The sequence below is a fragment of the Podarcis melisellensis genome, assembly GCF_964234715.1.
Source record: "Podarcis melisellensis genome assembly, chromosome: 8".
Taxonomy (NCBI): Eukaryota; Metazoa; Chordata; class Lepidosauria; order Squamata; family Lacertidae; genus Podarcis; species Podarcis melisellensis.
The window spans coordinates 56,105,646-56,123,531 of NC_138540.1; the positions used below are offsets into that span (position 1 = coordinate 56,105,646).

Here is a 17,886-nt window from a genome sequence, read left to right on the forward strand (position 1 = left end):
TCTGCACATTCAACTTTCCGCATGTGGCAAAATATTTTTTTAAAAAAATTAAAAAGGGGCAGAAAGTGGGTGGAAAGGGGAAAATGGTTCCAGGAAAAATGAGTTTGGCAAATCCATTTGCCATTGAACCAAATGGGTTTTGACTATACTCAGTTTTGGCTTCAGACGCAACCACACACACACACACACACACACACACAAACACACCAATATGTAGTGGGTTTACAGTGGTTGAAGGCATTGAAAGCATAGCTGGAAGCAGCATCGGTGAACCCAAGGCTGCAACGTAAGGACCAGTGAGCTAATATGCACAGCATGGTTCGTGGTGCATTTGATATATCATGATGATGTATAGGCATCAAGGGTGCAGCACACAGTTCATCCCAATTGATAATTATAGATGAGTAGGATTGGAGGGCGGTGAGTGCACGCTTTTAATGCAAGCCAATATCACTTCCTTTCATTTGCAAAACTAGCCAGACATGTCTACAATGGGAAAGGCATTGCTCTGTGTGCACAAGTGTGCAAGAGAGGAAAAACTGTTGCTAAGAAACCTGTTGCTAAGTAGTAAGCCCTGTTCCTCTTACCACTAACACTACCCATAAAGCAAACCTTTTATCCTGATTTATCTTGCATGCCGCTTATGGGTTTGCAGATTGCGCACAAATTTGCAGAAGAAATAAAGGAGTGCATGGCATATGCATTTTTATGCAAATGGTTTCATATGGACATAAGTCTGAACATTTTTTTAAACCTGGATGCCACCCAGTCCAAGTGAAGCTTTGTTTCCAGGGTGAGAGGTTTAAGCACGCACTGAAATTTCTGCTTAAGCTTTGCTATGGAAATGAATGAATCAGGACTTGGAAGTTTGGCTGCTCTGGTCCTTTTGGTTGTTATTTTTGCTCTTCTAGTAAAAAATAAGGCAAAACAGAGAGATGGAAAAGAAATCTGTTTTAAATGAGAGGGTGGTTAACTTTTTTCCTCTCTTGAAAAGTATAAAGAGCTGAAGAAGGAATCTGGAAGAGTGGCTCCATTTCCCACGTTCTTTTCAGGGCTCAGATCAATTCTACTGGAGCAACCTTTTACTCCAGTTCCTTAGAAAAGTAGACTTTGTGTGTGTTTTCTTTTCGGGGGGGGGGGAGTGTGTAGATCTTGGGGAGTGAAGTGACCAGCCGGGGTGGCTCCCACAGCAGTCATTAAAAAACCAAGGGCTTAAAAAGGATTCCAGCTATATCCCAAATGCAGAACTGGGATTTAAGTTCAGAATCCAAGTCCCCGCCCTCTTTATACCCCTGCTTTCATGTGGCCCATACCATTATCATTCCTTTTCCAGCTGGCTTCCCGTTCCCCAGGAGGAGTGCTCTTGTCATCTTCTTGCTTGAGACAATCTAAGGGAGAAGAACAGAAAACAAAGGGAGGCCTGTAGCAATGATCTGACAGAGTACAATCCTGGATGTAGTCATTATTATTTATGGTGGCAATGCTAAGTTGTCGCAAGATTTGAGGGATTTAATTTTGACAGATACTAATTTTGACAAATTACTAAAGAAACTATTGTTTGTTGCCCAAAATTAATGTTTTTGATGATGCCAACTTGCCAAAAGAATCGGCCTCATTTATTATCTTGGCATTTGGAACATTAATTGCAAACTCATTGGAAAACAGCCCCAAACCTTACACTGGGCGCTTGGTACCACTCATTCTGGAATCTAGCCAAAATGGAGAAAATGATGCATAATTTGAGATTCTGACAAGGACCAGAAGCTCCAGATACTTTTTATATGATTTGGCATTCCTTTTTACATATACAACAGAACCATCATTTTCAAGGCAGCCCTTGTAACAGGCCTGGACAGATCTGGAATGATAGCTGATAATCAGATAATGCTAATATCCTCTACTTGGACTTATAACCCATGTGTGACTGTACTCATTCTACGTGCCTATTTCATAGTTTGTTTTTCCTATTTTAATTTCCATCTGTTGTTATAACTGTTCTCTCCATTTTATAAATATTATAAAATGAAATAAAAAATATTCACCCCAAAACAAACTAAAACCAAAAAACCAATACTGGACAGAGTTAAGATCCCTGTTCAAACATGCACTTGCACAACGTGCTGAATGGTGACATTTCATATTTGCTCACATCCTGCCTTGGACCTGTGGAAAACACTCAGCACTGCTGAGGAGAGAAAGAGACGGAAGCACAACAGGAGAGGGCATTTGCAGAGAGCGGCTCAGCAGGCGGACCTGACTTGTGTTCCTGATCTCAGCATGCATGCACCTCATGCCTAAAACCAAGGGATTTATCTCCTTGGTTTTCAAGTTTACGTGGCCAGCGAGGTTGCTAGGGGGTGACAAAGAGAAGGAGTCTTTCCATTCAATCTAACCACAGGGTTCATCAGGTGCATTGCAAGAGTCTAGCCGAACTAAGCTAGCAGAAGCCTGACGTAAAAGTGAAATTAGAGAGAGAGAGAGAGAGAGAGAGAATGGCATTCTCAGACTCCATTCAGGCAGCTCCTTCCCAAGGCTAATCATGGGCTGCTCGTGCCTTTGGATAAAAAGTTGGGCTCAGGAGAAGACTTTGAGGACATTCCAGCAGGCTTCCTGCTAAGTACTGAGGGGCTGAGTGGGGCTCACAGAAAGCCAGCTGGGATCTGCACTCAAAGTGGGGCCTGTTGTGCGTGCCGGTCTCCCTTTGCATCACTAGCTTTAACTGGAGCAGGTGGTGGAAAGAATCTTCATCTAGAGGAGAGAAAGAAGAAGAAGAAAAGAAAGAGGATCCAAGAGATGACTGAGAGCAAGAAACCACAGTCACCCCAAAATGGCTTCTCTATGGTTCTTGGGACATTTGTTCCTGAAATGCAATTCTTCCCATGGTTATGCAAGGCTGACAAATTCGTCACACTTTCTGTGGGGCCGATTTCCCCCCACCATCCTAATTCTCAGTTCTTTAGTCTAACCACCTAGTTTCAACGCTGCCCTGATGTTTTGCTGTAATGTTAAGTGTAAATTGCTTTGTGAAGTTGCCTATATCTGAAAGGCAACCTCATAACTGTTTGGAGAATTGTTTGGAAGATGCCTACAGAGGCTTTTTGGGGAGGGGGGGTCACCTAGCGGTTCAGATATTGACACAGTAAACAAAGACTGGCACTGCTCTACAGAGCACATAATTTAGGCAACGAGATGTTCGGATGGCTTAGGTGAGTTTTTTTTAAAGCATTAGAAAAATCAGTGCACAGATGATTGGTCTATTAAATGGAGAATAGGCTTGATAGTGAAACAGAACATTCACATACAATGGTGGTAAACTAGAATAGATGGGAATAAGCAACAGTGATGTGGGCTTTCCATCAAGGGGAAAGGGGACAGAGCTATGATCTAATTCAGGAGGGTCCTGCTTAAGCTCCTGTTCGCTGTCCTGCCTTCTAATCTCTTTCACTGCCTGAAGAACTAGCAACAATTTGCCAATGACCGGCAATACTTTGGAAGCAGAAACTTAGGGACTCTACTAAGCAGGTAGTAACACTCACTGTTCCCAGGGTGCAGGAAAATTCTCCCAAGAAGTCATGTTCGTACAGCTGCATGCTTGACTTGTCTTGGTCAAACAAGGCAAATTTCAGCTTCTGAACCTCCTCAAAGCGATAATCTATGACAAACTTCTTGGAAAAGGCTGGGTTGAGGTTGTTCACAGCTGTTTCTGTCCTGTCGATCTACAAATAAAGAATTAGGTTGAACAAGTGAGCCGATCAACGAGTTTAGATCAACGAGCCGATCAACTTTTAGACAGTAGTACAGTTTTTGTTGAAAAATAATGGTGAAGACAGGTGGAACATTTTTAGGGTGTTGGGGGCAATCTGAAAGTGCTCTTGCTATGTTCAGTCCAGACATATATCTTTCCTCTCCATGGTTGAGTTCTGAACACAGAGGCAATTCTGCAAGGCTGCAGCAGAAGCAGCCTATGAACAGCACTGACAGGCAAGAGCCTGAGATGTTGCCACCCTCTACTCTCCAGTTTTACACTAAAAAAAGAAAGAAAAGAAAATCATTCCAAAAATGGTTTGAGAAAGGTCATAATATTGATGGTGGTATCCATCTGTTTGCAGCCAATCTGCTGTGTCCAATGTTAGCCATAGTCACAAGGAGACCAATTGAAATCAATGGCCATGACCAACATAGGTCCATTTCTCTGGGTATGACTAACATAACATGACTAACAGATGCAATCCCATATCAATTTCACATGTGTTTACCCATAATACTGCTACATTCTGTTTTCAACCCATTCTGCAATTAAAAAAAATAAAAATATGGCACACATATTTAAATATGCATTTTAATATTTAGTACATATTTTACTCAATATGTTTATGCATCTCTAAACATATTTAATCAGAAACTGTGTATTTTAATGCATATGGTACATTTTTAAGCCCATGTTCTGTATCATAAATTTCAAAGAATTGAAACATCCAAAGTATTATTATGCTCTCTGATTAGACCAGGAAGTGTGCAATACATTAGTTCACTTAAAAAGGCAGGCGCCCGATATTTAAAATGCAAAATCCAGAGGATTTCCATGAATAAATTCATGTTGCACAGGGAAGACCTCTCCCCCTACCAACCCACAAAATATCAACCAGTCTCGATGGGAAAAATGAAAGGTACACTCCATACAGTTCTGGAGCAACTTCTGTGAATAAGAACTACATGGATTTACACCAGTGTAGGCAGCAGAACACCGCCTGAAGTCTGGGACTCCTTATTCGGGGGCCACTCAGTCGTTGTGGCCTATCGACCTAGAACATCGATCACAGGTAAGACTCGGAGCACAGCAGTGCTGACCTGCTTATGCAGCAGCCCGAACATTATGTTGTGAACTGCCCTAAGATCTACAAATAAAGGGTGGTATAAAAATTTAATATATAATAATAGTGATTACTGTGCACTTCCATGTTTTGGGGGATCATATTGTTTCACTGCATCGTGCTGCAGTTTTGTAGGTTTTTGGAGCCAGAGTAATAATGAGCCCATAATTACAAAATTCAGCTCAGAATTCATCAAGCTAATCCACTACAGGAGTGGAAGAATCTCAGGCCCTTGAGACTGCTTAGGCCACACACACACACCTGAGACACAGCCTTCCCTGGCCTTGCTTTGTGGCCTCTGCTGGTGATTTTACTTGGCTGGATGTATCCTTGATCTACGATAACAACTCTCACTTGCCTTGATGAAATTGAGATTGTGAGCGCGCATGTACTTCTGCCATACCCTCCACTGGTCTGTGGCCCCCAGAAAGTTGCCCATGAGGGGAACGTGGCCCTCGAGCTGAAAAAGGCTCCCCAGTTTTGGGGGTGGGGGTGCCAGCACTGCTTTGGGTGCCAATGTATGCGTGCTTCAACACAAATCAGTTCTCTTTGTTTCAGTAAAGAGACTGAATTCTTCCGCTCTCTCTCTCTCTCTTTTTTTGCATGCTCACTTTTAAATTGAACTGAAGCAAGAGAAGGAGCAAAGACTCCCTCACACCTCCCACATCTTGCCATGTTGAAATGGCAACATATTTTGCAGGGATCAATAGCAGGGCCTCTTTTCCTCCTTCCTAGGGACTGGTACCAATGTAACTTACTCCATCTGCCTCGCTGGCACCCATTCAAACTCGCAAGGCTTATGAGGGGTGAAGGAAGCGGCAGTGAAGTTTTCACTTTCACATAATTGGCTGTGCTCTTTAATGAAATCTGCATTCCTAGAAAAAGCCCAAGTGAGGAGAATGGCAGGTTTTTGGCTCTCTCGGCTGTGCTTCCTGTGCCAATGCAGGCCTTCAAGGCATAATGCACGACAGAGCCGATGCGGAAGGAGGGAAAATCGGAATGTGAGTTTAGACAGTTGCAAGAAGCCTGGGGCAGATGACTGCAGGACTCTGCAGGTGCACATAAAATGGTACCCTTCATGGGAGTTGGGAGCCTCAGACATGCAGGTTGAATATGGCCCTGCAGAGCTCTCTATGTGGTCCTCAAGACTCTCTCTAGGGCACATGCCACTTCCCGGTCCTGTTCCAGATCGCCAGCAGTACTAGTCAAAATTGGTGTAGAGTGCCAGGCCTACAGGACTGAATGTGGCCCTGCAGGGCACACTATCTGGCCCCCAGAACTCTCCCAGGCCACACCCCCCTCAAAAAAGTCCACATCTGTGGGTGTGGGTGCAGAAACCTGACTGAAAAAACAGTAGCCACATTGAAGCAGAAAGTGAACGCCCTGCCCACACCCCTCTTCACCAAATTCCCCCTCTCCTTTTTATTCTCCCTTTATCTCTCAAAGAATCCAAACAGTCTCCTGAACTACAACTGTAGTACGAAGATATATTCACTCCCATAAGCAACATGGGAAGCTCGGAAGCAGTACACCTGCTTTAGGGCCAAAAGGGGGGGGGGGTCCCAGGTTCAATCTTCAGCATCTCCAGGGGCCAGGGACTGGCTGGACACTGAGGAGTTAGGGACTGGGTGGGGGGAGAAGTGGGATTGGAGACTGACTTGGAAGAAGGAATCAGTGAACTGGGGGAGCCTGTGACAACCAGGAGATGAGAGTGAGAGGCAAGAGAAGCTGCAGGATTGGAGAGTGAAGAACAGGTGAAGCAGGAGGGAGAGGCAGGTCAGCCTGATGTAGAGTCACGGGCTTCCACACCTCCTCCTCCTCGTGTCCCCACCTATCTTGCTCCACTGTCTCCCTGGACCAGGAGGACTGAAGTGGGAGCAGGAAACAGGTTACACGCAGGTGTAGTTTTCACCTGCCTGCGCACAGCTCAGGTTGGGGAGATACGTAAGCAGGGGACGGGGCCTCTCTGTTGCGGCAACTGCCTCATTGGGTTCACACCTGGGAGTAGCTGAGAAACACAGGACTGAGGGGCATGCCTTTTCCTAACTTGTAAGTGTACTTTTGACAATAAAGAGTTGATTATTCACTCTCGACTTTCCTTGCTTGACAGGGCCATGACACAAGGGAGGGCTGGGGGAGACCCCAATACTGAGCTAGATGGACCCAATGGCCTGACCCAATATCAGGAAGCTTCTTACATTCCTCTTACGGTTTTTGGTCTGTCCCCACCTCCCCAGCCCAGCCCCAACAGTAAGTCCAAATTCAGTGGCTACTGAGCATGGGGCTGTTGCTGAGCTCTCCCTCCCCACTGCTGAACATTCCTCTACTTCTGCAAACTTTGGTGTTTTCCTCAAACCGGCTGATACTTTCCTCTTGTACCTGGGTGGGGATGTCTATGACACTCAGTACCTGCACATTGGAAATAGGGGAAATGATGAGAATCTCCGAATTATCAGCCCATTTACTTATTTATTCCTCACCTTTCCCCTAGGGAGCGCAAGGTGGCCTACATAGTTCTCCTCTGCTCCATTTAATCCTCATAACAACTCTGTGAGGTAGGTTAGGCTGAGAGTGAATGAATGGCTCAAGGTCACCTGGGAGCTCCATGGCCCAGTGGAGATTTGAACCCTGGTCTCCCAGGTCCAAGTCTAACACTCTAACCACTATACCACCACTGGGGGAGGTTTTGCTCCTAAGTCACCGTGCTTTTTGGTCCAAGAGCACAGCTCTCAACGAGGAACACACCTTCCCAACGCCTTTCTAATTACAAATTAAGCCTGGATTCCATGCCTTGTTGTTGAATTACATGGAAAAGGAGGAGGGGAAAAGACAGAGAAAAAGCTCCGAGGGAAAAAATGACGCAGAAAGGCCCTGTTTCCACACAGCTCCAATTATCCAAAGATAAAGCTCTTTAAAATCACTCAAAATTGCAGGAGTGATTGTATCAAGCGTTAAAAGCCACCTGAAGAGAGACAAGTTGTCTTGGGAGAATTCACTGCCAAGGGGCGCACAGCATGTCCTGCAATGTTTCTCAGATTAAAGGCGCTGCCTTTGGAGCCGAAACCCAGGGCCCTCACGTGCGCAGGGCCCGGCTCCAGCCCTGACACGCTTTTCTTGGCCACAGGCCCTGGAAAACGCTGACACTTCTGAGGCTCACTCGACCTCAAATGGAGCATTTATGTGCTAATGCCTCCTTAACTCTGAAAGGGGCTTCTGTTAGGGATTATGGAAATCAGGCGGGCGTGAGGTGCCTGCTGTCCTGGCAACACATTCCCGCAAAATTATACTCCTGAGAGAGAAAATGCAAGCCCTTAAATGCATACCTCGCCTCCCGGAAGAAGAACTCCCCTCCTCTACAATTTCCCTTCTGTACCTATCGGTTTGCCTTCAGCAGCAAAACAATGCTGGGACTGTCAGAACAGAAACTCGGAAAGGGGTTTGGGGCAAGGAGGCTGCCCTTTCACCAAACCGCCACAGTCACCTCAGGCGCCCTTCCTCACCTAGAAACCTCCTCACAGGAGTCTCAATTGTGGGCCTTCCTTGCTAAGGAGGTCAGTTGGCCCTATCTTTACCAAGCCTTAGAAGGAATAAAACTAGCAGGGCCGTTTTTAGCAGATGTGGCGCCGGGGTGCAAATTACCCCCAAATTACCACAGATAGTGTTGGAGTGGCCATAGCTGCACACTGCCAGCCATGGGGAGGGGGCGCAACTCTCCCCCATGCCGCTGTGAGGCAGCAATCCCCACAGAGGCTTGGGAGTGAAGTTGCGCTCCTCCCAAGCCTTCTTGGGAGGAGAGAGATCCCCACAGAGGCTAAGGATGGAAGTCGTGCCCTGCCAACCATATGGCTGGCAGGCGTGCAGCTTCCCTCCCAAGCCTCCGCGGGGATCACTCTCCTCCCGAGGAGGCTTGGGAGGGAAGCTGCATGCCCGCCAGCCTTAAAGTTGGCGGGGCACAGCTGACGGGCATGCAGGGAAAGGGGAGGCCACCGTCAAAGCCACGCAGCTCCCCCACTTGCTGGGATGCCCCTGAGAGGCCGGCGCCCTGGTGCGACGCCCCACTAAGCCCTATGGAAAAGATGGCTCTGAAAACCAGTATGGTTTCGTGGAAGTTTGCTTCCCCTACGAAAGGGTCTTCCATTTTCCTTGTCTATTTGTCAGGGCACCTGAGAATTCCTTGAGTGTTTCGGAGGGTGTGAGGTTTTGAGCCAACTCCACTGCTGTCAGGTTGCAGAGGACGCAGTGCATGGTTTTACTATGAAACTCACTCTCACAGGAGGTAGTGAGAAACACCAACCCAGATGGCTTAAAAAGAGGATTAGACCAATTCATGGAGGAGAGGGCTATCGATGGCTACTAGCCACGATAGCTGGGCTTTGTGCCTCCGCAGTTGGAGGCAACAATGATTCTGAATACCAGTTGCTGGAAACCACAGGAGGGGAGAGTTGCTCTCACGCTCAAATCCTACTTGCTGGTTTCCCATTGGAGCATTTGTTTGGTCCTTGTGAGAACAGAATGCTGGATTAGATGAGCTCCCTTTGGCCTAATCCAGCAGGTTCTTCATATGTTCTTATGTCTATTTTTCTTTCCAGTAAACATTTCTCTCCTATTTCAGATGCAGTTCCTTTTCTCATCAATCAATGTGCAATGCTCGATGAAAACACAGCGGAACATTTTGGCACGCCATTAGTAAAATCTCTGCCGGATTTTTGATGGGCTTTAAATTTTATTCCGCTTCCCCCCGGTTACAGCTTTGTTCTGCTTCAACCATTGTTTTTATCCATATTGTGGTTTTTAATATTGTATATATTTTATATTTTGTATCACTAGTTGGGCAGAAAGGTGATTAATCACTGCTGCTGCAACTACAACAACTAATAAGAATAATAAAAAATTGTTCCACATGAAAAAAATTGTAGATTAAACTAATTTGTTCACACACAATAAACTCTGATGATCAGGGTTTATATCAGCATTTGCCAACCTGTTCTGGACTGCAAGCGACTTCCCAGTTAAGGTATGTGGGGGGGGGGGTTACGTTCTGGCGCCGCAAAAGTGAAAATCACATAAATGCCCTCTCTACCATACTCTCTCAAAATATTCCTCTCCAAAAATAAAAAATACTGTACCAAAAATATACACAACTAGTGTTGAAGCTCTGGGGCTGACAGGAGGCTGCAGGGTGGGCAGAAAAGTGTTGGCTGTGCTACCCCACATACCAGCTGTTGGCCAGGGAGGCTGAGCAGCCTAAACAAAGCCCCGCTGCACCTCCAGTCTCTTCTCTGCCCTCACTGAAGTCCTCTTTGGGTTCCGGGGAGGGTTTCCTTGCAAGCCACAAGGACTCTCCACCATTCTCCCTCCAATTGTGGGTATGAATTCAATGATTTACTTATTTCCTGGTGCTGCACATATACATGGTCGCACACGTGTCGATCACACACAAGTGGGGATGCTTCTATTTATTTATCAACTAGGCCCAGGGCTTTCCAGTACTGGCCCCGAGTAGGTGGAAAGCTCTGTCGCAAGAGACTAGGGCCCTGCGGGACTTGACATCTTTCCACAGGGCCTGCAAGACAGAGTTGTTCCGCCTGGCCTTTGGTTTGACCCTTATGTTTCCCTCCCCTTATGGTTTTGATCTATGGGCTACTTTTAAAATGAGGCGGCATTTTAAATTGCTTTTTAACCTGAATTTTAAATTGGTTCCCCCCCACCTATTATGTTTTTACTGTAATTGTACTGGTGTTAGCAGCCCTGAGCCCGGCTCTGGCCGGGGAGGGTGGGGTATAAATAAAATTTATTATTATTAAAATTACCACTTTTTACCTGCCTTTTCATGGAGGATAAGGCTATCCACAATGGCTATGTTCTACCTCCCTGGTTGGAGGCAGTATGCCTCTGAATACCAGCTGCTAGGAATCGCAGGAGTGGAGGTGCTCTTAAACTTGAATCCTGCTTGCCGGCTTCCCATAATGGGCATTTGGTTGGCCACTGTGGGGACAGGTGCTAGGCCAGATGAGCCATTGGTCTGATTCAGCAAGCTTTTTATGTTGTTGCTGCTCTCCTCCCTCGCCTTTCATCATCAGGGTTAAATTGTCACAACAATTTAAAATGCAACAATAAAAACATTACAAAGCAAACTACAGTGGTAACTCGGGTTACAGATAGGTAGCCGTGTTGGTCTGCCATAGTCAAAACAAAACAAAATTCTTCCAGTAGCACCTTAAAGACCAACTAAGTTAGTTCTTGGTATGAGCTTTTGTGTGCATGCACACTTCTTCAGATAGTGGTACCTCGGGTTACATATGCTTCAGGTTACAGACGCTTCAGGTTACAGACTCCGCTAACCCAGAAATAGTACCTCGGGTTAAGAACTTTGCTTCAGGATAAGAACAGAAATCACGTGGCGGTGGCAGCAGGAGGCCCCATTAGCTAAAGTGGTGCTTTAGGTTAAGAACAGTTTCAGGTTAAGAACGGACCTCCGGAACAAATTAAGTACGTAACCAGAGGTACCACTGTACAACCACAAGAACACAGTAACTCCTAAAATCTCTCTCAACTGGGAGGGCTTTGTTTTTGTTCTTATTTTTATTCTGTATTCTGCGTTTTTTATATTGTAATTTTATGTTGTCAGCTGGCCTGAGATCTATGGATGGAGGGTGGTATGTAAATGTAATAAATAAAATAATAAATGAACATACAAGTTTCAAACGGCCAGGGTCTTAAAAGGTGCAACTTCAGCAAAGCTGTATCATGAAGGTGAAGGGAAGGGATTCCACAATTCTGGGGCTGCCACAGAGTAGGCGCTCTCCTGCAAAACCCTAAGCTTCATAATATGGCTATCATTACTAGTATCCATTGATAGATTTCTTTACCATAAATTTTTCTGAATCTCCTTTTAGAGGTATCTAAATTACTGTCCGCCATCACTCCTCGTGTTTCGTTTAGGCACACCACCATTCCACCCTGCCAATGCTCATAGATGCCAGAGTGAAACAGGAAAAGGATATTAACAAAACCTGTGAACATTTGAAAGCTAGAAATAGGTACGCAACATGTGTGTTGGGAGAGAGTCAAAAATGGTGAGCGGGGTGGGAGAGGGGAAAAGGGAAAGAAGCTCTGCTGAAATGTATTTTTAAAAATGGAAGAAATGTTTGGAAATGCACATCAACAATATGGTAATTTTGCTAAAAATACAAGGGGAGGTTGGAAGGGAAATGGAACAGCGAGTTACTGTGGACCAGCTGTCGGGGGTGTAGGGGGGGAGAGAGAGCAGAAAAGGAATATTATCTTCTCAAAACAGCTTCCTACACGATCTTTTGGGAGGATGGCAATCAAATAATCAGCTACGTATTAGTAGTAATTACATAGCACAACCTTGAAACTCCGAATTGATTGTAGATTGTGGTTTCTCTCTGCACTGAATGATATGTTTCACTGTGGCACTGTATGCTGCAGCTTCACACTTTATTTTTTGTTTCATTTGTAAATTTATTTTATATTTTAGTTGCATTTATACCTACGTTTCTGCTAAATCACAACGGGCAGCTGTACTACTAACCCCATTTAACTGCAGGCTGTACAAATAAGTCCATTTGACTGTATGGCTGGGAATGATTCACCCATCTAAGATGTGATTTCTTAGCTTCGGTCTGATTCAAATCCAGGATCCGAGCTCATTTTCCATGGGACCCCCCCGCCCTCCAGAGATTGAAGGGAAACTGCAGATTTCAGCAGATCTTTTTAATCTTTTTGAAAATTGTCTAGTTAATTTGTACACACCAACACTGATTAACTAGAGGGAATTCATTGAACATCCTTTGCATAGCTACAGAGTTAATTGCTTCTTGTTCCAGCTTTTAGTCATTACCCACAAAAAGGCTGGCACTGCAGATCCAAATATGTCACAAAGTGCTCCAAAGAAGGTCAAGGAACAATGTTTGTTATATTCAGGGCCATGCATCTTGAGTAAATAAAAATGGTGGCTGACCACGATGGATGGAAGTGGCTGCTGAGACCATATAACACTGGTCCTGAAAGATCTACATTGGTTCTCAGTACATTTCGAAGCACAATACAAAGTGTTGGTCCTGACCTTTAAAGCCCTGAATGACCTCAGCCCATTATACCTGAAGGAGTGTCTCCAACCACATTGTTCAGCCCAGACACTGAGGTCCAGCACCGAGGGCCTTCTGGCGATTCCCTCCCTGCGAAAAGTGAGGTTACAGGGAACCAGGCAGAGGGCCTTCTTGGTAGGGGCACCCGCCCTGTAGAATGCCCTCCCATCAGAGGTCAAGGAAATAAACAACTATCTGACTTTTTGAAGACATCCGAAGGCAGCCCTGTTGAGGGAAGTTTTTAATGTTTGATGTTTCATTATATAAAAAGAAAAGCTAGCAAACTGCAAAAAACAAACAAACCCACAACTCATTTTTATCCACACACATTTGTGTGTCCTGCCCCATAAAAGGCTGCTTTACATACATCTGCAAATAAGTAATAGGAAATTATTGCCTAACAACATTTTTACTGCCTTCTTTATAGATTCATAGAACCATCCATGGTATGGCATGCAAAGGAATGTGGAAAACAGAGAGAGTGAAAAGTTGTGATATTTTCCTTGCAGATCACAAACAAGTGGGACCTGCGACAGAGTTTTGCAATATATTCCCATCTCCTAACAGAAGTGTTTCTGCTCAGTGCACCTCAGAAACTCCATTCCACACCCCATCTCAGTTTTCTATTTTTGTTTTCCAGCTGACGCCCAGCTTTCCACTGCTACTGAGCACAGTCATCCCTATGAGGGCTTTGTAGCAGGTAGATGTTTTTTGTACTTTCAGAAACCTTGGGGGTCCCCACTCAGCAAGCTGTTACCTCCCTCTTGTTCCCTAGTGGGCCAGAATCTGCCCCCAAACCACTATTATCTGACCGATGAAAGGAGACTTTTCAAGCGACACTTAAAAATGCAGCCTCAATTTTGATTTCTTGGTGCCAGCAAGCCTTTGCCACTGGAGACTTTTACATTCAGGAGGGGTCAGTGTCTGTTCTTTGTTTCACATCTTTCTGGAGGCTGCCCAGGTTCTGGTGGGAAGGCTGAAAACATGCCCTCTCCCCCTTTTCCACACCCGCTGCCAGCTCAGACAATCCTCTGACCTCCCTTCAGAATCGAAGCAGCAAGCAACAGCCTGTGTGTCTCACAGACTGCCCATTGAAGACTCTTCTCTCTCACATTCCTCACTGCATGTTTTTCTGAAGCAACAGTCCAAAAATAGCCCAGGCGAAATAAAAACCACACATCTGAAAAGTTGGCATTACAGAGAGAGAGGGAGGGAGAGAAAGAAACACATACATTTCAGTTCTGATGAAAACCCTGAACAGAAAAGGAGCTCGGAGCAACAGGACAGTGAAAAATGGCACTTCATCATACAAAAAGGAGGAAAGGGAATCTTTCTCATTCAGGAACAAACTTCTTATTACACCAACCTTCACCAGCCTGGTCCCCTCCAGACATTTTGAACTATAACTCCCGTCAGTCCCAGCCCTGAAACTGCCTATGTTACTAAGCATGGTTTGCCATCCCTGTTTCCTTAGCGCCAAAATCAGTTGCCCCAACCCTTCTCTTACTCCCATCTGCCTTCCTCCCTGCCCTGCAGCCTGAGCCTCGCAATACTGTTCATTGGAAGAACATAATAACATAGGAAGCTGCTTTATACCAAGTCAAATCACTGCGCCAGCCAGCTCAGTATGTCTACAGTGACTGGCAGGAATGGCTCTCCGGGGTCTTTTTCCAGCCCACCTGGAGATGTTGCAGACTGAACCTGGAACCTTCTGCACCTAAAGTCTTCACCATGAAATTGTACCAAGCTGTCCCCTGCAGCTGAAAATAAACATGGAACCACAAATATACTGTATTTGGCTCCCCCTTCAACTCCAGACAATCCGCTTGGTTGCATCAAGCATGAACATAGCAAACTGACATCAGTTAACTAGTTACAGTACTATCTGCTCCTTCACCAAACAGGCACTGTATTTTCTGGTTCTTGGTAAATTCACTATCTCCCCCTTTTGCCTTCTCAAAATTTGCTCAGACTAGGTCGGCAGAGTTGCCATTCTTCAGAGTTCACCGCTTCAACATGCTGCGTAAAACACCATATATGCAAAGCACACAACACCCCTCCCCATCCCAAAATAAAATCCTGGGAACTGTAGTTTAGCCTTTCACAGAGCTACAATTCCCAGCACCCTTAGCAAACTACAGTTCCCATTATTCTTGTGGGGGGGGCATGTACTTTAAATGTATGATGTGTACACAGCCAAAATGTAAGTTATGTTCCCTTCCATAGGGGTTGATCAATCTGGTTTTGCATGCATGTAAATGCATACACACGAACATCTCAGTGGATTTGCTTTTGTCTTACCACACTGTTTCATCCAAAGGGCAGATACCATTTTGGCAGAAGGAGTGATTGCAGAGTAAATGACTCCAGTGCAGACTACAAGGGGAAAGAGCAGAGCCTTCTGGCAGCTTCTGACCATGTAAACAAAGCTGTGTAAACAAGCTTCCAATTCCTTCCTTGAGCAGTTCTACAACACAGCTGTTTTCCTGTGTCCATCTGCCTCTCATCACAACAGAGTTGTTACCCTTCCACCTCCCCCCATATCGTCCAAAGCAACAACGCCGTCCGCTTTGAGAAACCAGGGCTGATTCTTCCTTATGGGCAAAAAATGTTATTCACAAAATAAACCCAAGAGCATGCAAATCCCAGCTGCTGGGCAGTACGATGTGTCTTCTCTCTGAATATATTAGCGCAGAAGAGAGGAACCATCTTTTAAGTCAGTGTGTGTGTGTGTGTGTCCGTACTCCATTTCTCACAGCATACGGTTTTCTTGTCAAAGAAAGCCAACAGTAGTATCTGTTTGGAGAGTGAACAACTGCTATAGAAAACCTTGCTTAACAGTGGGGCAGTTGGGTGGTTTTAGACTCTGGACTTAATGGGTTGTATCCAAGAAATACTCAGAGTAGGCTGATTAGAATGATTATTTCCCATGGGTCTGCTCTGAGGAGGACTGACACTGGTTAGAACCTAGTGGTTGTCCGGGGATGGAGATGGAGGCAGCAGGGTTCATGCGCAGGCTTGTTGGCCAGTCTGCCCGCAGCCTCCTCCTTTTGGAGGACCTTGTGGGAAGTTGGCACAAGTCAAGAAGAGGGTGGCGGACAATCTACTGCCAATAAGCGGAACAGACAACAAGGATGATGATGATGATGATGATCATCATCATCATCATCCAAATGTCATAGACCAAATGGAGCAAACAGCATGCAGACCTAGTGGTGGGAGGAAAAAATCCTTAAATAAGAGACACGGGGGAATGATTAATGGACTTCAATGTCTGTACACTAATGCGCAAAGCATGGGAAATAAACAAGATGAGCTTGAGCTCTTGGTACAGCAAACTAAATATGACATAATAGGCATCACTGAAACCTGGTGGGATAAGTCCCACGATTGGAATGTAATAATGGAGGGATACAATCTATTTCAGAGAAACAGACCAGACAAGAAAGGAGGAGGAGTGGCGTTATATGCCAGGGATGTGTATACCTGTGAAGAGATCCAAGATTTAGAACCTCAAAGCCAAAGTGAGAGCATTTGGGTCAAAATTAAGGGAGAGAAGAATAACAGTGACCTCATTGTGGGAGTTTACTATAAATCCCCAAGCCAAACGGAGGACATAGATGATGCCTTCCTGGAACAGATGGCTAAACATGCAAAAGGAAGGGAGATAGTAGTAATGGGGGACTTCAATTACCCGGATATTTGTTGGATATCAAACTCAGCCAAGAGCATAAGGTCAAACAGATTCCTCACTGGCCTTGCAGACAACTTCATTGTCCAGAAAGTGGGAGAAGCAACAAGAGGAACAGCCATTTTAGATCTGGTCCTAACCAATGTTGATGACCTGGTTAGTGGGGTAGAAGTGGAAGGATCATTAGGCGTGAGTGATCATGCTCTTCTGAAGTTTACTATACAGCGGAAAGGAGCAGCCAAGCATACTAGTACTTAATTCCTTGACTTTAAGAAAGCCGACTTCATAAAACTTAGGAAGTGCTGGGTGAGATCCCATGGACGGTAATACTAAAAGGAAAGGGAGTTCATGGTGGCTGGGAGTTTGTTAAGAGGGAGATAGTAAAAGCACAACTTCAGGCAATACCAATGAGACGGAAACATGGAAGGTGCCCAAAGAAGCCAGGGTGGCTATCTAAAGAACTTTTAACTGAGTTAAGATTAAAAAGGGATGCGTACAAAAAATGGAAAAGGGGGGAAACCACCAAAGAGGAATTCAAACAAATAGCCAGCACGTGTAGACACAAAGTCAGAAAAGCTAAAGCACAGAATGAACTCAGGCTTGCTAGAGAGGTTAAAAGCAACAAAAAAGGCTTTTATGGGTATGTTCGTAGCAAAAGGAAGAACAAAGAAACAGTGGGTCACTCAGAGGAGAAGATGGTGAAATGCAAACAGGGGACACAGAAAGGGCTGAACTCCTCAATGCCTTCTTTGCCTCAGTCTTCTCCGATAAAGAAAACAATGCCCGACCTGAAGAATTTGGAGCAAATGATCCAGCAGAGGAAACACAGCCCAGAATAACTAAGGAGATTGTACAAGAATACTTGGCTAGTTTAGATGTATTCAAGTCTCCAGGGCCAGATGAACTGCATCCAAGAGTATTAAAAGAACTGGCAGATGTGATCTCAGAACCACTGGGAGTCATCTTTGAGAATTCCTGGAGAACAGGCAAAGCCCCGGCAGACTGGAGGAGGGCAAATGTTGTCCCTCTTTTCAAAAAGGGGAAAAGAGAGGACCCAAATAATTACCGCCCAGTCAGTCTGACATCAATACCAGGGAAGATTCTGGAGCAGATAATTAAGCAAACAGTCTGTGAGCACCTAGAAAGGAATGCTGTGATCACCAATAGTCAGCATGGATTTCTGAAAAATAAGTCATGTCAGACTAACCTGATC

At 45.1% G+C, this 17,886-nt stretch overlaps 1 protein-coding gene across 1 annotated transcript in view; it reads right to left on the minus strand.

The window, feature by feature from the left end:
• The window catches only part of CPNE2 (copine 2), a 79,697-nt gene that overhangs the window by 33,932 nt on the left and 27,879 nt on the right, over positions 1-17,886 (minus strand). The window contains exons 3-4 of the mRNA XM_081922713.1: positions 3,537-3,716; positions 1,314-1,388 (exon numbers count right to left, since the gene is read on the minus strand). Coding sequence (XP_081778839.1) covers positions 1,314-1,388; positions 3,537-3,716 — 255 coding nt within the window. The remainder of the gene's footprint in view (positions 1-1,313; positions 1,389-3,536; positions 3,717-17,886) is intronic.